Below are 25,620 nucleotides of genomic sequence, written 5' to 3' on the forward strand. Positions count from 1 at the left end.
ACCTTACAATTTTTTGACAAAAAAAAAGTATTTTCATGCTTTTTAAAGACAATTTTAAATCAAATATCTTATAGTTTAAATATTCGTTTTGTAACTAAATTAGTTCGTAAAAATCTTTTTACCTGTGTGGATCAGACCATCTCGTCCCATGATTGCCTACCAAACGACTGTTGGGGTTACTATGTGTTAGTTAGTCCAAAGTTCAAAACATCTAACTATCTTCCACTTATTTATCAGTCACTGACAGAAGATGTGGCTGCTCCGAGAAAAGAAAGTTGTCAACATGCTGGCTTATTTTCTAGCTGTTTGCCTGTGTGGAATAGCATTTACGAAGGTAAATTAAGTGTAAACTGTATATTCAATGAATCATGTCAAACAGTGAAACTTCATAAAGCATTGTAACTAGATTTCCCCCCGCATCATATTGTTTTTGAAAGTGTTTTTGTAGTTGTATCTTATCAAACGGGGAATGATTCAGTTTTATATTTTTATTTTCCTTGTCTTTTAAACGAATACGTTTGTGCCGTGTAGGCTTTGTTTAAAATGTGTCAAGTTGTTCTAGCAAAGTTTTTATGGGTGTTGTGTTATGATTAACTGTAATATATTGTACGTAGCATTTGTCCAAATTACTTCATCATCATGTAAGCACTTAGCAGCCCATGTGCATAATTCACGAACATGAGTTAGGGATTCTATGACTAGCTTAATTGACACCACTAAAATCAGTTACAAGGCCAAAAATAGAAAATGTGTTTTCCTTGACATCCAATTCAAAATTAGGTTGGTAGGAAATAAATTATATATTTTTGTCAAACTAGATTGGGCGGAAGACTCTCTCAGCTATTTCTATGTGCTATTATGAGGTCAATAGGGCATGGACATGATCATTGCATGCAAGTGCAAGTTATACCAGTTTACATTCAACGGATAATTCGGAAAGCATTGATACAGACTATTCATTGTAAATATATGGTAAATCGAATTACCACTTTGCCAATCCGCAGCCATAATTAGATTTTTTTTTATGTTTATCATCTGTTGTGTCATCGTCGCAAGCCACGCCTTATTGTCTCCATTAACACTCCATCAAGGAGGTAGGGTAGGGACTACCTGACTCGTTAACCGTGTCTAACAACAATGCTGTTGTGTTGGTTTTTAGTTTCTTCTTTTTAGCATCTTCAAACGCAATTTTTTGAAAATATACCTTAGATAGTTCAAATTTATATATTGGGCAAGGCTAGTAACAACAACAAAAATGTCAAAAATTATGGTATGTTTCAGTTATATTAACATTATAAAACAGGACTTGCACATGATAGGCTCATTTAATTTTTTCACTATAAATAGAAATGCAGCTTTTGAATATGCATTGATATAAATCACTTTCAAAGTAATAGTTGTCTAACTCCAAAAGAATGTTTTTCAAAGATATCTTGCACATTTATACATATTCAAAAATTTGTAGGGTGGAGCCATAGGGGTATAATTTAGGGTTGATCAGGAAATGGAAATGCAGCAGTTTTTATTTTAGGCCAAAGTAAATACCTGTCCGATCACGAGGCATTACCGTGTGCTATGAATTTGTTAATACTTTATCAAAATCCTAATTTGTAGAAGTACTCCTGTAGTTTGCACATTATGCTTCCTTCTAGCCATAACAATAAACATTTAAGTTGATATTCGATAGATTCTGAATGCAATACGTACAATGCTACAATGTTTTATCTTTGTGTCAGTCTTGGGACGGATAAATATTTTGCATAAATGGATTTCTGACGATGTTGTATAAGTGGAGTATGAAAGTATAGTAGGATAGCAATTTGTACATATAGTATTGTTAGTATGTAGGTGAATATTGTGTATGAACTGTGCAATAAAGAGGTCAAACATAAAATAATGTTTCAGATAAGATTTGAGGTGAAGTTCATCTGACTTTTATACTATGTACAAAGCTACTTTCTCATATTGATTCAGTTTATCAGGGCAGTTATCAAAGGTTAGGCACACTCTCACGTGATTATCAGGTATCACAGTACATAAACTGGGTGATATTTATGTAAATTAAATGTATATTATATGCTGATGCAATATTTCAATATTGAATTTCCTGATCTTGTACACGTGTTTTAAAGTAATAAATAAGTAAACAAATATTATAAAATAATTCATATCTTTGAAAAACTTTCCTTCTTATTTTTATCTCCCCCCCCCCCCCCCTTTGTAATTTTAAAAGTATATTGCTTCACACTTGTTGGTTGCAGTGCTTCCACACACAGTTTCACTGGATTAAAGACCCTTTACTTGGCACAAATCACAACATAATTTTTCCATTTATTTTCTTTTCACGATATAGTGTTCGATTCAGTACACTATAGCTCGTTTTAATACACCTTGTTATATGTACTTCAATGTATATTCTGCTTTTGACAAAAAATCATTTGTGAAAATGGCAAAAGCCCAGATCGGGTATTGGTTGGTCGGTCAGTTGATATTAAGGTCAGTCAGTCCTCCACATCTTGGATACAATGGATAACTTTATTTGTAAGACTTCATACTTGAAAGGCTAAGTTATATACATAAATGTGCAGATCAACCCTGTAGATCAGTCTATTCAAGGTCAATATCACTACCAGGTCCTCATGATTTTTAGGATGTTAATAAAGGTCTTGATATCACAAAGTTATTAATATATAAAAATGTTTAAACATTGATTCACAAACTCCAAATTAGTACATTAGTACAAAAGAACTTAGAGATATGGTTTTATCTAATTGACATATAAGTATACTTTTTTTTAAAGCAACTATATATTATGCATTTATAATATGTAATTTGTATATGTATACAGACAGTATGAGGTGGAGATGTCTAGTTTACATGGGTTTGAATAGTTACACTAAATGAATTCTTCATAATCTGTCATCACTGCAGTACAAACTCATGTGACAATGTAGAGTTGAGTCATTAGAATTCATTGTCACAGAAGTGTTAACAGTCATAACTTAGTTGCCTCAAATTTGTGCATAACACAACACTTCGTAAATGATGTTAATATGATTTATAACAATAAGAAATGTACTTTACAAGTAGATTATAAATGTTGTGCTTCCCGTTATATATTCAATAACATGTACATGTACTTATAAACAGGATAAAGATTTGGACTAATATGATGATTTTTAAAAAAAAGAATGGATACTGGGTAATTGTTGATATAATTGCAGGCTGAAGAAGGTCAGTGTGTTTGGTATGGAGAATGTAAGTCTACAAAACCAGGGATGATTAATTGTCTGTACGAGGGACCATCAAAGGTGATGACAGATCCGGAGGGCCTGGATATTCTGCGTACCTACTGTCCTGATCTTGTTACAGGTAAGGCAGATGAAATTGAAGGTAGATTGCAGCTGTGCTGGCTTTTTTGGGTTCAAAGTTACTTAGTAATGATCTGTGTAGGCTTCGTACAAATGTATTCCAAAGTTAGTTTCCATTTGGAACAATCTGACTAAAGTGCAGACCTATATTGTGAATATATATATGATCATAATAATCAACGATCAGTTCCTGCTAGTACTTTCGCCTTACGGCTCTTCAGACAGTTTGTCTTGAATGTTCAAACATTACCAGCAGGAACTGATCATTGAATATTATGTGATCATTTTGGATTTTATTCTTTTAAATTATTTAACAACTGTGCCGATTTCTTCATTCATTTTTTTTTTTTTTACATATATAGATATATACATATATATACATACACACACAGGTTGCATTGGGAATAAACTGATTTAATGATATTAGAAAGTGTTTATAATATTATACATGTATCATCTATGAAAACAAGTTTCAAGTACCTGAGCTGGTATAATATAATTTCATGGGAATTTGATTATAACATATAACTTACGTCTCCCCTATGCTATTAATCTCTTTTTCGACTTATGGGTTAGGTAGATTGAAAAAATATATCCTATTGGGACAAAAAATGTAAAATAGCAACATTCAATTAATTTTGACCAATTCTTTTTCAGTTTTACTTACCAAAATTTGTCAATCATGTTTGTCTGTAAACTTCTCACGTTTTCAATTTCTTAAAATCAATGGGCCAAATACAAAGCATATGTAGGAAAAGAGGGTTCAAGTTTTTCAACTAAAGGATCATGTTATAAGAAAATCTGAAAATAGGGTGTGTTTTAGATATCTTTAGAACCACTGAACCAGAAAAGTCAAACCTTGTATGAAGAATTCCTTTTATGATGAAGATTCAAATTTGTTCAAACCATAAGGCTAGAGCCAGGAGGGAGCCCACAGTTGGGATTCATAGTTTTACTGTAGACTATTTTTGGATAATTCTTTGGAAATCTTTCAAAGAACCACAATGATACAGTGTTTTAAATTCATATTTTAGCATCGAGCTTGTAGAGAAGTGGAGCGGATTGTAAACCCTTGGCTAGCAAAGTTGCCTTATGTGTACACAGAAGTTTGTTCACACCATGACCCCAGGACTAGGATGGGGCCACAGGAGGGTTTTATTATAGAATCTTCTCAAGAACCACTGAGATGCAATCTATCAAACTCATGCAAAAATACTGATACAGTGTAGATTAATTTGTCCACACCATGGTCCCACGAGGATACTGTTTGTCAAATTGACTTGCATGTATCCTCATACAGTGTAGATTTAAATTCATTCTTGTTATGACATCTGAATTGTTCCACAATAGAGGTTTAACATGGGAATACATATATATTTAAGGGAAACAAAAGGACTCAATATGATTGTGAATGACGACTTCTCTTGATACAATATTGGTATATTATCATAATACATGTACTTGTGATAAAGTCAGTACTGCTAAACTTGCAACATAATTCTTTCAGGTAACGAGACAAAAACCTGTTGTGATGTTGATCAACTACGTACATTACAATCTAACATGGGACTTCCTCAACAGTTCTTCCTCCGATGTCCGTCATGTTACAACAATTTCCTCAACCTGTACTGCTACTTGACCTGTGGTCCTCACCAAAGCCGATTTATGGAGGTGAATGGAACTGTTCCCTCCGCCAAAGGCACAGCTGTTAAAGCAGTAACATACTATCTGACAGATGAATATGCTCAAGGAATGTTCAACTCGTGCAAAGATGTCCAAATGCCATCAGCCAATGAGAAAGCTCTCAGTGTTTTCTGCGGAAGACCAGCAGAAGAATGCAGTGCAGAAGCTTGGCTCACCTATATGGGCTCAATAGATAATGGTCACACCCCATTTGGAATTGATTTTGTCATCGGGGATAGAAATGTCACAACATCAAATGGAACATACGTTCCTATGAACTACACAATCACTCCATGTGACAAGCGTTATAAGAATAAAACTGCATGCAGTTGTCAGGATTGTGAAACATCTTGTGCCCCCATTCCTCCAATTCCGCCTCCACCAAAACCGTGCACAATCCTCCATATCGACTGCTACTACTTTGCTTTTGCCATCATCTTTCTGGTCTTCAATCTTTTCTTCTACATTTACGTAATTTGCTACAATGTCATGATTCGGAACTCCTTGGGTGTTATGGATTCTTCATACTCCCATCTGGGAAGCGATGATGAAGAATACTCAAGTGTCCTCTGTGTAAATGGTGATGGCAAAAAGAAACGTAGAAGTGGATCACAAAACCAGAAGTCTAGTATTCCAAAAATATCCCATGCAGATATCAGTTGCCTGGAGAAAACCGGATCCTGGATGGAAACCGTTTTGGAAAACTTTTTTTGTTCTTGGGGTACATTTTGTTCAAAACATCCGATTCTGATACTAGTGGTTGGTTTAGTTATAGCTGCCGCTTTGTCTGCTGGGATTTCCATCTTCCAAGTGACCACTGATCCTGTTAAGCTATGGTCAGCCAAGGACAGTCGTGCTCGGACAGAACGGGACTACTTCAATTCTCATTTTGGGTATAGTATGATTTACTGTGTGTATTTTACAAGCATAGATCCTCAGGGGATTCTGGGTTGACTTACTTAAGACATTTACACTAAATTCAAAAACGCGTACATATTGATTCAGTCAGTAGACACTCTACTTTTACTCCTCAATAGTCTTGCGTCTGGTTGCTTAAATTCTCCTAGATACATTTTAAAATTCATAATGAATATAGTAACATAAGAAATCTAGCTTACCCTATGCCTAAAATTTGTTGTTAATGATGTTTACACCCTTTAAGTTCATTTTCACAGTGTGCATCACCATACCATATAACGGGTATCTTCTGTGGGTGGAAATTTTTGCTATCCAATCCCAAAAGGTAGCAAAATATACTTTGGATTTCCAATTTCTGAGGTCCCATTATTCCTATCCATACCTATATTGCAATCTTAATTTTTGTGGATTTTTTCTATTCGCAAAAAATGGACTCGCAGAAAATACCCGTTATACTGTATTTTTATACGGATTCATAAATTACAAAGTATTCATGTAAGAAAATAATTCCAACACACATTGAATAATCTTTTCACTTATTATTTTATTCAGATGATGAATAAACAAGTGCTCACAGACCACATATCAGTAATTAACACAATGCGTGTAAACATGTTAAAATACGTGTCTTATAAAATCACCGACTGTGGCTGGTTTTGTGAGGGGCTATTTCCTATGTTGTTGATAGTAACCTTTTTTGAAAAATGGCCAGTGTGTGGTTTTCAGGGGTGGCCAGTATTATGAAAATGTTCTTTATAAGGAATATGTAAGAAATTTGCCAGTACTTTCAAAATTGGTTAACGCCGATGGGTGAATGGGCGGTCTTCAGATGGGGTAATATTGAGGAGTTTGTCTGTAAAAGTTAATGATTTGATAGCAAATAATAGCAAGATTTATGAATTGTTTTGATATATTTTACTCAATGAAATATGAGCAAATCAATGATTAAGGTTAAAATGGAGTTTTAAGTACAGCATTATTGGGTATATGTAATGGTGGATTTCATCTACTTATTGATACCCTATAGGTGATTAAGCATACTTGCTGAGGAAATACAATTGAATTATATGCAAAGGTCCACTAAAAACATGGAACTTTCCGATGTTTTCAAAATAACATTTAATTGTTGTATGTGTTTAGGAAAGTAATTTAACTAAAAAGATAAGGTGTCTTAATTCATATCAGAGTGTTGTACATGTATATAATCTGCATTTTCATGTTCATTATCTTTTTGTACATGTGATTTTTCTAAAATAAATATCTTGTATGAAAAAGGAGAATTAAAATAGGTGCCTTGAATATATATATTTACAGGCCATTCTACAGAACCGAGCAGCTGATTATAACTCGCCCCCACAACAACACTTTTGTTCCACATACTTTGCCTCCCCCATCAGAAAAAATTGTCAATTACACCAGCTTATTTGACAAGGAGTTTCTACACATGGTAAGTGTTATGGAACAAAGAACATAGTGAGACTGTGTCTTTATTTGGCCTTAAACAGGAGTAAAATCAGATTGAGCAAGCAAGAGTTATTTTCCCATAATATGAGAATTTAAGGACCGCAAATTGTACATGAAAATCAAAACTTGGTACCAGTACAGTTAAACACGGCTACAGCAAACACGATTATAACGAATTAACACTTACAGTGAAGTAATTTTCATTCCCTGTAGTTTTTAAATCATATTATGAACTTATTGGATATAATGAATCAATTTTTTTGGCCCCAGCAGTTTGCTATAAGTATGTTTTACTGTATAATGCCTGCACTTAGTGTGTAAACAACTTGACCATAACCATCTAACCCTACAGAATATAGACTTCTTATTGGAACTACACTGAGATATATGCAATTTAGTAAAAAAAAGTCAAGATGAAATTCTATTGCATCAAATTCATACATCAGTGTTAAACAGTTGGACTTGGTCATGGTTTGCTCTATTACAGACACGGTTCGTTTATCGTGATAGATTTATAGATCTATCACAGGCACAGTTCTAGTGATGAAACAATTGTTGCCGACAATCGAATGCCGATCGTTTTTGGCTCTTTGATTCCGATTATCTTTTTCATTTTTCATAATTGATTGTCGCCCGTGCATTAGTTGATAACTAATCCAAGATTCTTCTGACTGTTAACCCCGATTTCATATATATCGTGACATGTGCGGGGGGAGAGTCAGAGTGTATTGAAAAGTGGGAATTCAACGACACCAGCTATTGTCGCTGCTTTGCCTACCTTTAACAGCTTTATTTCGCGGGTTTACTATCCAAGACGCGCGGACTCAGTTATCGAATGATTATTCTATAAGTTAATCATGACTAATACAATGCTATTGCCATGTAAAAAGCTCTAACACTGACAAATGAAGCGTCACTTAATTTGGCTTAGGGCGCCTCCTTGCAATTTGATTTCTTTGCGCTTGACATCAGCACACACATGTACACAAAATTCTAATCGGCGTCAAAGTAGTCATGATTAACTTGAAGAATACTCATCCAATAACTGAATCCTATCTAGATCCGCAAAATAAAGTTGTAAAATGTAGGTAAAGCAGCGACATTAGCTGAATTCCCACTTTTCAATATGGAGTCCGCTCTGAATCTCCCACGCACAAGCCTCAATATAAAAGCGGGGTTAACAATCAAAGGAATCTCGGATTACATGTAATTGATAACTTGATATATATACGTATATCCCAACCCAGGGAAACCCAATCAGATGTCTGGATTTTTTCTTCGAAGTAAAACCAATCTTGATTTGTGGCGAGAGAAAAACACATTTCATTCCTCTTTAATAGGCTGATATCTGGATATTTGTATGTTGCACATATCCAGGCATAAAACTAAAAAGAAATAACCCGAAAAATAAAAAACATTTATGAACTGCATGTAAATATCGCTTATTGATCGACACAGTTCTTCCGATTATGACCGATTATTCAACACTACACAGTTTGTTTATCATGTGATGGATATATGTTGTTACATGTTGATAGATTATGCTGCTATACTTATGTTGTGTCTTTGAGGATTTTTAACTTTGATCATTTACATACAGTATGGGACTTGTGGAACCCCACCACCACCATTCTGGATGAATATTCCATGAAACTTCCTAAAACCATCATTTTGAATGGACATGCATCATTTAAGTATACTTGTGCTTGTTTTAGACATTAGACCTGCAGCTGGCCATTGAAAACATCACTGCTGAATACAATGGCAAAACAGTGACTTTGAAAGACATCTGCTTCCAGCCCCTGGCTCCAGACAACACAAAATGCACAATCCAAAGCATTTTACAGTACTACCAAAATGACCATAAAAACATAGATAAAGTAAAGAAAGGGCAATATGGATTCTTTACGGTGGCTGACTACCTTGACCATCTCAGTTACTGTATGCAGTAAGCACTTTGTATTCTCTTGTCATATTAGGATGTTAATCGCCAATGTAGATACTAACTCCCAGATTTATGTTTGAAAGATGTTCAAAAGAACAAATTCATTATGTATATTAATACACAGCAAATTATAAACTTGATGGTTATTATTTTATGAATGTTTCATTAAGGGCCCCAGCTTCGACACAAGACACTGTTGGATTAAATATGAGCTGTCTGGCAGAGAGTGGTCAACCAATCTTTCCTTGGATATCACTGGGAGGGTTTGATGGTAAGTACAATCATGGCTATCATGGAGAGGGTTTGGTAAACTAGTAGGGGATTTTTATGTTGTGTAGTGTTGGATATCCCAAAGAGAGTTAATGTTGGATATCACAGAGAGAGTTTGATGTTGTATACTGTTGAATATCACAGAGAGAGTTTGATGTTGTATAGTGTTGGATATCATAGAGAGAGTTTAATGTTGTATACTGTTGAATATCACAGAGAGAGTTTGATGTTGTATACTGTTGGATATCATAGAGAGAGTTTAATGTTGTATACTGTTGAATATCACAGAGAGAGTTTAATGTTGTATACTGTTGAATATCACAGAGAGAGTTTGATGTTGTATACTGTTGGATATCATAGAGAGAGTTTAATATTGTATACTGTTGGATATCACAGAGAGAGTTTGATGTTGTATACTGTTGGATATCATAGAGAGAGTTTCATGTTGTATAGTGTTGGATATCACAGGGAGACTTAATGTTGTATAGTGTTGGATATCACAGGGAGAGTTTGATGGATGTTGTATAGTGTTGGATATCACAGGGAGAGTTTAAGGTTATATGGTGTTGGATATCACATGGAGAGTTTTGGTAGAAGCTATACTCTTGGATATCTCTGTGAGGATTTAGTGTAGGGATGCTGTTAGATATTATAGATAGGGGATTCATCAAGGTTCTTCCTACTGCCATGAAAGGGCAACTTGCCCCTTTTAAGGTAGTTCATTACACCAAGACTTAAACTTTTTTATGCTCCCTGAAAAATTTCAGGGGAGCACATAGTAGCTATTGTGTCTGTCTGAGCTCATATCTCTTAAACCTTTCATCAGAAATTGATCATAATTGAACACAGATGTTCTTTGTGACAGACTTTCCTACCAAGTTCTCTTAAGGTCATTTTGGAAAGGTCAAGGTCATTCAGAACATATAAAAGTTCCTTATTTCAACAGTTTTTGAACAAGTATCGATCATATATCACACTGATAAGGAAATAGGCAAATGGCTTACTGACTAAGGTCACTCAAGGCCAGAGAGAAATATGTTTTTTAATGGTATATACAAGTTCAACAAAAATTTTATCTATCTAACAAATAAGGACAAATTTACTTGGTTGATGATTAATGAAGACAAACCAGTAATTATCAAATTGAGTGAATATTTAGTGCAAACTTTCAGAAAAAGAAGTGATGCTTTAAAACTGCAAAAATCATTATAGTTTATTATTCATATATTGGTATAATACTGATACTGTCCATCTACTTGTATATATACAAGATTAGCAATTCATATATGTATGTACTTGTTTCCCCAACATGCTGCATCCACATGCAGTTTGCAGTCTATGTAACCTGTAGTTAATGTAAACTTTGTTTCTTTTTTGAATTTCCTTCTTTATAAAATGTCTTACTGTTATGCCCTCTGGGCCCAAAATTGGAATAAACTTATCTTATCTTATACCTTATGTATATAAAAAATCTTCATTTTAACAATATTTCAACAGTTATTGATCATTGTGAGTCTTTCATCATATTAAGTAGTTCATTTGTTAAATGCAACTTGGCGAGCATCCATCAGTTTTACTAATATTCTTGTCATGATGCTGCATCACTAGATGGTAATGATTTAAATGTTTTGTGAAGTTATTTACAAGTATCTATCGATATGTTTTGTTTATCATCATAGCTCAGTGCCATGTTAGTGACCTGCAGTTAAATCCACCAGTCTTTTGTACATATTTATTAAAGTAGATGTTTGAAAATTGTGTATTTTATCTAAAATTGTCTAGTTTTAGCCATTTTGACCTATGTACTTGTAACATATCATCACATCTTTCATAATTCAAACCATTTTGTGCTGATGTGAGATTCTAATTATCTCCCATTTTACATGTAAGAATTTCTATTCAGTTATAGAAATTCCCTGAAATTCCATGCCTGTATTCTAAAAAAAATTCCCTTTAAAAATATGAAATGGGTGGTGAAATCTAAAATTTGGAGAAAATCCAGACTATTCTCTTGTATATCACTGGAAGGGTTTGGTAGAGGCAAAATCCTGAGATATCATTTGGAATGTATACTTTCCCGAGACAGTGTTGCACAAATGACTAGAATCAGAGAGTGTAACTTTCTATTAATGGTTAGACTTTCTAACTTAATATGGAACTGAGTATCCCAATTTACGTGTATGATCGCTTTTCAGGAAAAAATTACAACTCTTCTGAGGCCCTGGTAATCACATTCGTTGTCAATAATCACCTGGATGAAGATATGAATAAGAAAGCTGAAGCATGGGAAAAAGCATTTATTGAATTTATGAAGTCCTTCTCCAGTCCCAACATGACGGTGTCTTATTCTTCTGAGGTAAGTTTGGTGATGGTGCAATTGAAATAGAAGTGGCAGCTATTATCCCACCTATAACGAGAAGTTTGAAGTTATATCTTACATTTGACAAAAAAAAGAGAGATCATTTTCCCTTGATAATGGAAATCTTATCTTAGACTTTGTAAGTAGTCTGCCTTCGTATTTTAATTTATAGATGAATGAGAATATTCAATGTGGTATCATATGATTAAGGAAAAATCCAATTGCCCATTTTGACTTCAAAAAAGAAAGTATTCATGATAGTGCGTAAAATATTAAAGCATTAAAAAAGATCTTATTTTTCCTCTCAACAGCGTTCAATCGAGGATGAGATTAATCGAGAGAGTAGCTCTGACGTGCTGACCATCCTGGCCTCCTATCTCATCATGTTTGGCTATATCGCACTAACACTGGGCCAGTACAGAGACTGTGTTGAATGCTCTCTTCCCAATCTTGTGGTACACCTATTTATTCATATATAATAGTATTGTGCAAAAAAATCATGAATTTGTGATTCTGCTTTCATATGAATTTAAGAGAAATTTTCTGTTGTCAGTGCCTGACATCTGTGTCATCTGGAAATATGTCATCTGCTTAATGCATCATCACATGACATCACATACTTGTAGTTACAAAGGGAATCACCCTAAAATCTGCCCCAGGATTCATGATAATTAGAAAATTATTTATTTGAAAAATAATCAAATTTTAAATGCATACAGAAAAGCATGAATTTTTTTGGCACAATACTATACATCTTATTGGGGGTGGGGGTGGTGTTATGTTTGATTTTTTTTTATTTGTTTAATATTGTTATTGTATAATTTGTTAGTTAATGGCACTTGTATTTATATTTCATCTGAAGATTACAGACAAAACTATAGGATATTTAAATAAGATAATGTTTGAGACATCATGTATTTTGCTTGTTGTATTGTCTCCAGTTGTTGATTTTATGACTGTGTATCTTATCTATGTTAACAGGTGGATTCCAAGATTACCCTGGGTTTGTCCGGAGTACTGATTGTCCTGCTCTCGGTATCCTCCTCGCTTGGTCTGTTCAGTTACTGTGGGGTGGCTGCCACGCTCATCATTATCGAGGTCGTCCCTTTCCTGGTTCTGGCTGTTGGTGTAGACAACATCTTTATATTGGTACAGACATTCCAGGTAATCGATTATGGCTGTGTAGAAGATACATATGACATTAACCCTAAAGTGAGCTGATCCAGATTGCTGTCTATCTCTTGCTTGTGAATAGACATGTAATTTTTCTTGTACATTTATGACTTCATTAAAACCATCAGTCACTTTTTCAACCAAACTTGGTACTAAAATATGTTTGTGTAAAACTAAGGAATTGAGGAGACATTTATGAATAATGAGAGATAGGTAAAATTAAAGTGGAATCTCTAAATTCTTCTAACGATCTACTGAGCCAGTCATTTCAGGGTGATTTGCCCATAGACATCATGTCTTTCAATAACTACTGTTGCAATAAAAAGTTTCAACAGGTAGTCATATCAAAACAACAAAGCGAACATTGGATGAATTACCTTTAAATTTCTGTAGAGTATGGAACAAGCTGATGTGTTTCTTTTCACTGAATATCACTGATGATTGTAAATTTCTATTTGTTTCTTTTCCCTGTGAATTTCTATGTAGTATAATGTCTGATTGCAGAGAGACAAACAACGACCAGGTGAAAGTGTTGAAGAGCAGATTGGAAGAATATTGGGAAAAGTAGGACCCAGCATGATGTTGTCAAGTTTTTCAGAATCCATTGCTTTCTTCCTAGGTAAGTGGCTGATCACATCACTTTTAGTGTCAGACAAAGAAATAAATCACTCACAATTTTCTTTTTATCTATTAATTTCTGTACTGTAAAAGTGGAATATATTACGGTGTTTTTAAGTTCACTATATTTGCGATTTAAGAATTTTCCACAAACATTAAGCCATCGTGAATATTGTGGCAATGTAGTATTCATATATATGATGTAAAGTAAATGACACACATTTTAATACCATGTTTTCGTATTGTGTAGCATTAAACTTATATCAAAGAAATTCTAAACTTAGAAAACAAGGGAGTGAACACAATGACATTGCAAAAAAGATGTTCGTATGCAGTAAATCTTAATTACTGTTTCAATTTATCGATAATTAAGCCAATTCATATTCCCACCTTATCAAAAAGACTGACAAGAAAGTCACGGTCAGTAAATCGCTTGGGATACATTAGCTCTGAACATTTTCATGGCTTTCAAGAAAAAATTGCAAAACTCATAAATTTTATATTTGATATATAAGAAATTCCATTCTCCTCAAAAATAAAACCACAGTGAAATGTACCAATGCAGCAAATCACTCAGAATTAAAGACGTTTACAGTATCGAGAGCTAATGTTTATTAGTTGTTTTGTTTTTTCATTTACATTTGTTGTTTTAGGTGCCTTGACCAACATGCCTGCTGTAAGGGTTTTCTCCCTTTATGCAGCTCTGGCTGTCCTGATTGATTTCCTGTTACAGATTACAGTATTTATTGCTCTCATGACAATGGATGCCAAGAGACAAAGGGTAAAGTAGTGAACAGAATTTTTTTCTTTAAATATGTTAAATTATATATGTAGCCAGAGCATGTCAGATGTGAAAACTGCCATTTTTTATACCATTTGGACTTCAAGAGATGCTCTCTTCAAATACATGTATTATACATCACTTTTTAGCTCACCTGACCTATAAGCTCAAGTGAGTTTTTCTGATCACTGATCCATCCATCTGTAAATTTCATAAATTCTTTAGAACCACCGGGTCAATTTTAACCGAACTTGGTTCAGAGCATCCCCTGGTAAAGGAAATTCATTTTATTTTTCAAATGGAGGCTCATACCCTTTTCCAAGGGGAAATAGTCAAGAAAAGATCAAAATAGGGTGAGGTCATTTAAAAATCTATTTCTCAAGAACTACTGGGCTAGAAGAGATAACACTTATTTGAAACCTTCCTGACATAGTGTAGATTCTAATTGTTCAAATTATGGTCCGTGGGCATAGGATGGGCCACAGTAGGGAATCAAGTTTATGTATGAATATGTGTACAGTAACTGATTTTCTAAAACTCTGTTCACAGAATAGCAAGGCCATGATTAGTCATATTAACATGCAAGCATCTTCAGGTGTAGATTCAAGTTTGTTTAGATCAATGCCCCAGAGTAGGTTTGAGCCACAGTAAGGATTCAAAGTTTGCATGGGAATAATTATATGCGTAGAAAATTTGAAAATCTTTCCAAAAGAAAAGAGGAAGAAAAGGGCCATGATTAGTGTGTAATCATTGTCAGGTAGTGCAGATTCAAGTTTGTCTGAATCACGGTCCTAGAACCTACCTGGCCACAATCGGGATTCAGATTTTACGTGTCAATACAATTCAGTATTTGAAAAAAATCTTTTCAAGAACAACTGGCCATGATTAAAGCATACCAATGTGCAAGTATTTCAATGTAGTGCAGATTCATATTGGTCAATTTATAGCACTGGGGCTATGATAGTTCAAAGTTTTACATTATCAGAAAATATGTTGTAGATTAAAAAAAAAACTTTTAAAGAGTAGCAGGGCCACAATATGATATGCATGCATTCCTACGATGTGTAGACTCAAGTTTGGTTGGTTTTTTTTTTAAATTATGGAACATAGGGTTAGGAGACTAAATCGCAAGGGCATGTTAGTAATATTGACATTGAGGCATCCCTTTGTCCCATAGGGGTCAACATTTTTCATGGAAATAAAGAGGGTAAAAAATCTTTTAAAAAACTACTGAAGAATAGCAGGGCCAAGGTGACTAGGGTAAGCATTGTGGCCCGTGTGCCTCTTGCTGTTTGTGAGACCTGTGTTTTGTTGTAAATTCACAAGGTTGATTTGACAAGATACTCGAGAATAATTTGGTATACATGTATAGCAAGAAAGTGACGAACAAAATGAATGTTAGTGTCACTGTGATGAGGCATGATCACAAAAATGAATGTCTTGCAGAATACAAGTAATTTACAATCCTCTCCTGAGATAGATTAGGAGGAGTTCTGAATTATCACAGCACAAGTTGATTCAGTGTATTGCATTTAACAGGATAACAGACTGGATATGTGTTGCTTTGTCAAAATGGGCAATCAGAAATCACAGGATGGAAATTATGAAGGATTGCTGTACAAATTTGTCAAGGAGTATTATTCTCATTTTCTGCTGAAGGAGTGGGTGAGACCGATAGTGGTAAGATTAACATATATAAAATATAAACCTTCAAAGAGTTTTACACAAATTGTTGTTTAGAAACTATTTCAGAGTCATTTATGATGGTATATTTTCATGGGGACAAAGTTCGTGGATTGGTTTTTACAAGAAAAAAAATTCATTTGGGCTTAAAATAGATGGTATTAATATAGAAACCACGGAATCCCACAAACTGAAACAATAATGATTTCAGAATATGATTTGTAGATAAAAAGAAAGTTTGCTAATTGCGCATTGGGGTTAAGGCATCCTGAATAAAATAACAAGTAATAACAGCATATTCAAATTAAAGTAAGATTTTTCCAAGCATCGCATATTTGACTAAAAATCATTTGTCAATACATAAACAAACATCGTACCACATGGGGAAATCCCTCGCTTTACTATTATATTATCATACAAGTGGCGTAGAGTTATTTTTATCTTCTAGACTTTCAGTTGTTTATTACATTGGCACAGGGGAAAGGTGCACTCAAATCATTTGCATTTTGGGCTTGATATGTCGACATTGATATGATAAATTCAAAAAGTGATCCGGACCGGTACAATATCCCTCATATTAAGCAATTTCCATAATCTCAATTCAAATGTTGGTCATTTCCCACATTCACTGCCAAATCTGATCTAAACGAGACAAAATCCTACCTTCCATATTGAAATACTAAATATAAATCCAGTTATGTTTTGCAATATGCCTTGATCGAAATAAAATATCGTCATCTTTCACCTGTGCCAAGTTGATATGTAAACACAATTGGCTTTCTTGATTCTAAATGACATGCACATTGGGGGCAATTTCAGGTCACAATATAATATAAAGATTACTTTAGTGCACACTATATATGAAAACATGAGACTCATATATATATTATCAAAGAAAACTGAAAAATAATCATTGGACAAACATATTTACACATACACAGCTTGAACACTGGAAAACAGTAGTAAATAGTGAGAAAATATTATTACATTTTCCCAGCAATACAACTATAGAGCTGTACATCGTGACATACTTATATATTGTGTGAAGTACACTGAGGTACATTTTGTGATGTTTATTTTAACTTTTCTCGGGACACCCTAACCCCACTCTGTATTAATGAGTGCTAATTGTTAGCTTAAAAGATATGCATCATGAAGTATGCATGTTTTTTCATCAGTTAAAATATACTGGTCATGAAGCCACATATTTCTTTCTTACATTTGTATCGCATACAGTATAACTCTACAATCGGGGCTAGGAAACGGGAACTATATATTCTTATGGAATTGGTGGCATAGTAAATGGGAAAAAATCGAAAGTTTGAATGACTCTTTTCTCCAGAAGAAGAGTACCAAAATATGAACAAATTCTCATATCCAGGAGAATAAGTTTTGCCAATATGACAGAAAACTATGAAATTTTATTATTGCTATTTCAATATGAAAACTGAAGAATTTGGCTGAAAAAAGACAAATGTTAAGGGCCAGAATTGGCTATTGTTTCTACATCTAGTCCTTACTGATCTTTATGAGTGATAGATTGGTAAGCCATTGTTATTTTATATTTCTTTTTTCTTGTAGATGACAATATTTGTGCTGTACTTTTGTATCAGTGGAGCTGTAGTTAATAAACTAGGCATTGGTTTAGACCAGAAACTCTCTATGCCAGATGTAAGTGTTACAGATATATGAATAATTGCCAAATCACCCCTCCAAAGAGGAGTCAAATTGTGGTTATCTTTGTGTAATAACACAACCATCATTAAGTTGAAATGGTGTCATATCTGCCTCAGTGAATTGTAAAAGTAATCATCATTAGAATATTTTGTAGCTTTCAATTCATGTTTAATCATTACAGGATTCCTATAAGTTGTTATTTAATCATTTCAGGATTCCTATAAGTTGGTATTTAATCATTACAGGATTCCTATAAGTTGGTGTTTAATCGTTACAGGATTCTTATAAGTTGGTATTTAATCATTACAGGATTCCTATAAGTTGGTATTTAATCATTACAGGATTCCTATAAGTTGTTATTTAATCATTACAGGATTCCTATAAGTTGGTAGTTAATCATTACAGGATTCCTTTAAGTTATTATTTAATCATTACAGGATTCCTATAAGTTGGTATTTAATCATTACAGGATTTCTATAAGTTGGTGTTTAATCATTACAGGATTCCTATAAGTTGGTGTTTAATCATTACAGGATTCCTATAAGTTGGTATTTAATCATTACAGGATTCCTATAAGTTGGTATTTAATCATTACAGGATTCTTATAAGTTGTTATTTAATCATTACAGGATTCCTATAAGTTGTTATTTAATCATTACAGGATTCCTATAAGTTGGTATTTAATCATTACAGGATTCCTTTAAGTTATTATTTAATCATTACAGGATTCCTATAAGTTGGTATTTAATCATTACAGGATTTCTATAAGTTGGTGTTTAATCATTACAGGATTCCTATAAGTTGGTGTTTAATCATTACAGGATTCCTATAAGTTGGTATTTAATCATTACAGGATTCCTATAAGTTGGTATTTAATCATTACAGGATTCTTATAAGTTGTTATTTAATCATTACAGGATTCCTATAAGTTGTTATTTAATCATTACAGGATTCCTATAAGTTGGTAGTTAATCATTACAGGATTCCTATAAGTTGTTATTTAATCATTACAGGATTCCTATAAGTTGGTAGTTAATCATTACAGGATTCCTATAAGTTGGTATTTAATCATTACAGGATTCCTCTAAGTTGGTATTTAATCATTACAGGATTCCTATAAGTTGTTATTTAATCATTACAGGATTCCTATGTGCTGGACTACTTTAAGAACCTTAGTGCCTACTTACACACGGGAGCTCCGGTTTATTTTGTTGTGGAGGATGGACTGGATTACAGAACTCTGGAAGGACAGAATGCAATTTGTGGGGGAAATGGATGTCCACAAAATTCTCTTTGCGGCCAATTATTTACAGCATCCCTGCAGGCAAAGTAGTGAGTTGCTCTGTTTCCTATTTAGTGCATAGAATGTGTAATACAGCTGCAGTATGGTATCCTTTTTCTTTTAAAGTAGCTGTTTGTAAATGTGCAGAGTTAATGGGATTCATAGATTCTCTTAGCATAATTAAACTTCAAGGGCACAAGGATTTTAACATACATGTACAATTTTGTTGTCTTAAAACATTTAATCTGAATGTTGATCAATGGAAATTCCGGGTGGGGGGGGGGTGGGGTGGTACAGAGCACAGTTTATATTATATTGTATATACATGTAAGCATATAGCTTGTTTTTCTTTGCAATCAGACATTCAGTATAAACAAACTGTTGTAAAGAAATCACAATTTTTTTAAATATTTCCAGCACAAAGATAGCACAGCCCACATCTTCATGGTTAGACGACTATCTCAGCTGGCTGTCCCCAGGAGGAGACCCTCCATGTTGTAGAGAGAATGCAGCATCCCATAAATTCTGTCCATCCACTGGTATGTGTGACAATTCCCCTCTTAGCCTTAGTTGTCAACTACCCAAGTCATATATTCATACATGTACTTTAATTAATATTGTTTTAGAATCTCAAATAAATTCTATTGGGAGTGGGTGGGGGGTTGGGTTGTTGCTATGTTTATTGCAGCAACAATGAAAAGGCACGGGCATTCATAAGCCATGTGTACTGAAGCTTTAAAATTTGCTGAACCATGCATTCTGGACTATCCGTGAAATGAAATGTTAGGGATGCATACAATCAGTGGCAGTTCAAAATCCTGGTGAAATTTTAAGTATATGAATGATCAGGTACAGTGTCTAACATTCATACAAGTGATTTAGGAATGTTTAAAGAAGAAGTGAATAAATAAATGATTAGATGAATAATGGGTGTGTGTTTGGGAGAAACACAATTCCAGATCAGACCCTCACTAGATCATCAGAACTTGATGATGTGTGTGTATTGGGCCTGGTCCATTAGTACAGTGTATATATACAGAATCATCAGAACTTGATGATGTGTGTATTGGGCCTGGTCCATTAGTACAATGTTTATATATGCTGTAAGACAGTCATATAGTTCTACCTTGTGACGGAGTATGTAGAGTTAAACATGTTTTCTTTGCTCTTGTTTTGGTAATCTTAAGTTGAAATTTTCAAATTCTCTATCACTGTATTAAAATGTGAACCTACAAACTCTGCCTAGAATTACTTGTGTTTTGTTTTTAGCAAACTTGATGGATGTTTTTAAATATTAAGAGTTATCTGACTTTATCTTTTGACAGACAATACATCTACTTGCATTGGGTGCCCCATGGGACAGTCAATTCATGGAAGACCTAATGCAAAAGATTTTATGAAGTACCTGCCTTGGTTCCTGAAAGACAACCCTGGTGTGAAGTGTGCTAAAGGGTACAGATCTTGCTAATATCTCCCTATCAATAGTTCAGCCACAAATCTGACTGATATCTCCCCATCAATAGTTCAGCCTTTTATAAGCGTATCTATTTCTATCATTGTATGTTTCTGCAAAAAATTTACAAATAACATTCAAATATGTTCATGAGGTTTTGTATTATGATATGAATTCAATATCAGATAACAAGGACTTGTTAGTAAATTTCAAAGTATATTTGATCTATGTAAATGTTTGTTTATATATTACTTGATGAATTCCTAATCAGATGCATGTTATTTTTTACAGTGGACATGCTGCATATGGGAGTGGAGTCAATCTCATTAGAAATAAAACAAATGTTGGAGGTACAAATTCAGTCCATTGAATGCTGTCAATTTGGAAATGAATGCTTAATGATCAATTTTCACTTGAATACACATACAAACACACACTTACTCCTTGCATTGCATTGTATTTCATACTGAAAATAATAAATTTGCATCATGGAAATAATATAAATATTTATTCCATGAATTTGTTGCAGTTAACATCACATAGAACTTTTGATATTTATATATCCTACATTATTTAGATATTTATATTTATGTCTTCATACATATTGGATTCACATTTTGTTTTACTGAAAAGTTTTTATCCTGATTCAATTTAGCTACATATTTCATGACCTACCACACCATTATGACTGAGAATGAGGACTACATCAGCGGATTAAAGATGGCTAGGAAAATAGCAGACAACATCACCAGCACCGTGAGGACCATGCTCAATAATGACAAAATCACTGTATTCCCATACAGGTACACTATATTACTCAGTCTCTCTTACGATGTTAAGATTGAATATTTTGTCTGTCAGATCACAAAGTACTGTTGGAACTTCGGTATCTCAAACACGAATATCTCGGGATTACATGGATATGTTGCAGTGATTCAGAAGTCCTAAACACTTATTTTTTAAGTATTTTACCTTCAGTATCTTGAATTCTCGGATATCTCTCAGTTTTTCTCTCGGTCCCATCGAGTTTGAGATAACGAGGTTTGACTGTACCTATTTCTGTGTTATGTACTGCAAATGTTGTTCATGATTCCGGTCGTCTTCATAGTGAGGTGTACCTTCGTGTTTATAGGAGTTGCATAGACATACATGTACATATTTAAATTTCCAATGTCTTTACCTAATTTTCATGATAGTCATTTCCTTATAAATGTGATACATAGTGTATTAATCTTGATAGATATGGTACATCTATTTAACAGCTGGAAATTCTGACAGAAATGAAAATAGAATGTAAATTATATATGAAATAAATTTCATTTTTAAAAATACAGGAGGGTATTCACACTTCTCGCCAGCATACTTTTCATGTAGTGCTAATGAGCTGCATGAAAGATGTTGTAAAGTGTTGCAGTTCATAACCTCATGTTTTTTCAAAAGTAAAATTCATTTCTTAAATGTATGTGTCATTTGTATTTTCACTGGGAGAAAAAAAAAAAAGAAATATGTTTTGAAACACTAGGTTTGATATATATATTGTCTGTTTGTGTAGTGTGTGGTACGTGTTCTACGAGCAGTATCTGACCATTGTTAAGGACACTGTGGAGAACCTCTGCATCTGTATTGGTGCCATTTTCATCGTCACCTTCCTTCTTCTGGGTTTCGACTTCTTCTCAGCCCTCATGATCCTGATCACCATAGGGATGGTTGTTATCGACATCCTGGGCTTCATGTACTTCTGGAACATCACTCTCAATGCTGTGTCACTGGTCAACTTAGTCATGGTAGGTTTTAAAACATCACTCTGAGTGCTATGTCTCTAGTCAACTGAATTTTCATAGGTTTCTTGGATTGGGGTAATACCCAAGACTGGATACATTTAACAGGAAGATTATGTTGTTTTGACAAAACTACAGACCATATCTATTTATTTGATGCACTTACACTATCTTATATTACAGGAAACTATTATTTGTTTTGTGGATAATTCTCCTGTGTAAATGTTCCATAGTTTAGTGTCAGTATTAGTTATCAATATTTAATTGTGGAACATAATTTTCTTTCAGGCCATTGGTATATCAGTAGAGTTCTGTGCCCACGTAACCAGGGCCTTTGCAGTCAGTTTACTTCCCACTAGAGTGGACCGGGCACGCGATTCACTGGCACATATGGGGAGCTCTGTAAGCCAATGCAATTTATTCAATATTTTCAAAGTAAACATTTTTTCCATTGAACAAACATGCAGATCTGTAGATCCCCAGTAGTTCAATGGAAGTACAGTTGGAGGAATCAAAGTACACTTTTCAACTGTCCACTAATTTAGAGTTCAACAAGCTTTTGAAGAATATACAGTATATATATTTTCTTAGTCATTCAAGAGATGTATTTGATTTATGATTTTAGGTTCTGAGTGGCATAACTCTGACCAAACTGGGAGGAATAATTGTACTTGCATTTTCCAAGTCGCAGCTCTTCCAGGTGTTTTATTTCCGCATGTACTTGGCCATGGTTTTGTATGGAGCTACACATGGGTTAATTTTCTTACCTGTTTTGCTCAGTTATATAGGTATGTAAAGATTTCTTTTGGTGGAGGAATGGTGAAAAAGAAAAATACATTAAGTGCGTTTTCTGTATCTTTGTTGAATTTCGTTCTTATTCTCAAAAAAAAAATTTTCGACTGTAACTAGTAACAAAGAGGACAGTATTAATTCAAGGTATTCGTGACATGAATATATATGATATTTCAGGGAGTAGATTGAATTAAGCTATGTTTTTATAAGATACTAAGATAAAAAAAATTTAAAAATATCAATGATAAGGGTATAATGTAACCTTTTAAGAAAGTTAATGATCATTACAAATTCTTTCATAAATAAGAATGGTACACAGAGTGAGCAGCCTGTGCACTGACAGTTTTCTGACTTTTTTTTTCTTTGACTATTTCTGCAGCTATTGAATTGAAAATTTATTAATGAACTTATACAAATCAAATCAGTACCTATTTTATAAAAAAGAGTTATAGACCTTGAAAGTAGCAAATGATGCCACGAAGTTGGGCATTTTTGTGATGCTTGCCGTGACAAGGATGTCTTGTAATAGAACCTTTCCACATGTCTCATTTTCTTTTTCAGGACCTCCGCTGAATAAGGCAAAATTATACAAGCACCAAAATAAAGACCAGTATGAAAGTGACAGTATAATTGTTCCGAGTGATAACCGGTCAAATTATCAATCTATTGGAAGCTGAGAAGTCTGTGATTATTCGGTGCATCAGGGATATCACCATTGTTATTCATGTAGGAATTATTCTCATCAGACACATGTCAGAAGTCTAAATTGTCTTCTGAGCTGCTGTCGGAACAAAATCACAGTCCTTGATTGGAATATGTTGTACATTTTCTCCATTATTTTCCACATTACCGTATCTGTTCTTGTCCTGAGATTATTTATTGTTTCACGGTGTATTTCTTAATTCATTCATGTGATGAATGTTGATTTTTCTTTTCTTTTTTTTTTTTTTTTCCTTTTGTTATACAAAACACATGTGTAATAGAACCTTTAATTCATTTTTCTGTTGAAGAGGAACCAATGTTAAGTGATCCTTCAAGTCTGTAGAAAAACAAAAATAAGAATTTGACGTATTTAGTATTTTGTAAAAGTAGCAACATGGTTGAAAGAATTGTGTGATTATCAATCAAAATGGTTGTTTTTATGTTCAGAATTAGTCTTCTCTGTTTTCTGAACATGCATGAATCACTGCATAATCATTAATTCAGTTATTTTTCCTTTGTATTCAAGGTATTCATTGTATAGCAAAAGGAGAAATTTTGAATGATTTAAATGAAGATAAAGGTTTATTGTTAAATAATGAGGAAAGTGAAGGAGATCAAATTCACATGACTTGTAAATTATTAGACACCAATCTTTTTGTATTTGAGAAAAATTTTAGTAGGTTATCCAACCTTGTTAAAAATAAGAAAAACCAAATGGCTTAATATATCTGCAGTAAATAATTAATTCTATTTCATATTTTTATGAAGAGAAAGTTGCGTAACTTTTACCAAGAAATTTGTATGAAAATACAATTTTTAAAAAAAAAACAAAAAAACATGATCTTCCTATACCCGAGTACCACTGATCAAATTTTGCAAATTCCTATGGTGGATTATTTTTATTTGATAAGCCCTTCAAAATGATACCATGTTTCAAAACTGCACCCTCCATTTATTAGGTAAGAAATATGATTGTTATACATAGAATACCTCAACTACTGGATGTAAGTAGATATATATTTTCATTATTCATAAGAAGTTTTGTCATTGGAATTGAACATAATGGTTTTCATTAATAAATTTTAAACCATTCTATGATTTCAAATTTTGCATTAGATTTTGCCTATTTAAAATTTTGATATTCTGAATACACCATTATGTGCTGATTTAAGCCTTCCCACCATTATTTGCAATGCCATGAGGATGATGTACATGTATGTGCAAGTGTTTATTTATGAAAATATGTATTGTTTTATGTTTGCATACTGTAATATTGCTGCTCAAAGAGTGACTAAAGAAATAAAATGACTATAAATAACTGCTGTCATATTTTTTATAGGTGTGACCACATGGTTACCCATTTTTGTTACATAACATGACAATGTGATTTCATCTTGGAAGAATGTTATGGTCCAGTTCATAGCATAGAAGAGTCCTAGATAATGCTCTGTTGAACAGAAAACTAGTATTACTTGGTATAGGATCACAATGAAAGTGAAGATAATGAACGTGCCATGAGGTAGAACCACTTGCCTAGGAGGAGTAAGCATCCCCTGTTGACTGGTCACTCTATATCTTGATCAGGCAAACGGGTATTCGTAGTCAAAATTAGTATGTAAAGAATGACGTATCCATTGGTATGAAACATATTGGACAGCATTCGACCTAATG

General features: G+C 33.7%; 1 protein-coding gene across 1 annotated transcript; it reads left to right on the forward strand.

The window, feature by feature from the left end:
- Window positions 1-120: 120 nt before the first annotated feature.
- On the forward strand, window positions 121-25,267 carry LOC125645632 (NPC intracellular cholesterol transporter 1-like). Its single transcript, XM_048871266.2, has 22 exons — window positions 121-334; window positions 3,225-3,372; window positions 4,879-5,947; window positions 7,287-7,419; window positions 9,152-9,384; window positions 9,552-9,652; window positions 11,847-12,007; window positions 12,322-12,465; window positions 12,992-13,174; window positions 13,688-13,802; window positions 14,455-14,582; window positions 16,122-16,262; window positions 17,847-17,936; window positions 19,084-19,274; window positions 19,642-19,763; window positions 20,550-20,676; window positions 20,969-21,027; window positions 21,333-21,480; window positions 22,230-22,461; window positions 22,744-22,857; window positions 23,081-23,243; window positions 23,809-25,267. Exons 1-22 carry the CDS (start codon window positions 251-253, stop codon window positions 23,922-23,924), a joined length of 4,002 nt encoding a protein of 1,333 aa, XP_048727223.2. The 5' UTR covers window positions 121-250; the 3' UTR covers window positions 23,925-25,267.
- Window positions 25,268-25,620: the final 353 nt, after the last annotated feature.

This window comes from Ostrea edulis, chromosome 6, assembly GCF_947568905.1.
Source record: "Ostrea edulis chromosome 6, xbOstEdul1.1, whole genome shotgun sequence".
NCBI classification, from domain to species: Eukaryota; Metazoa; Mollusca; class Bivalvia; order Ostreida; family Ostreidae; genus Ostrea; species Ostrea edulis.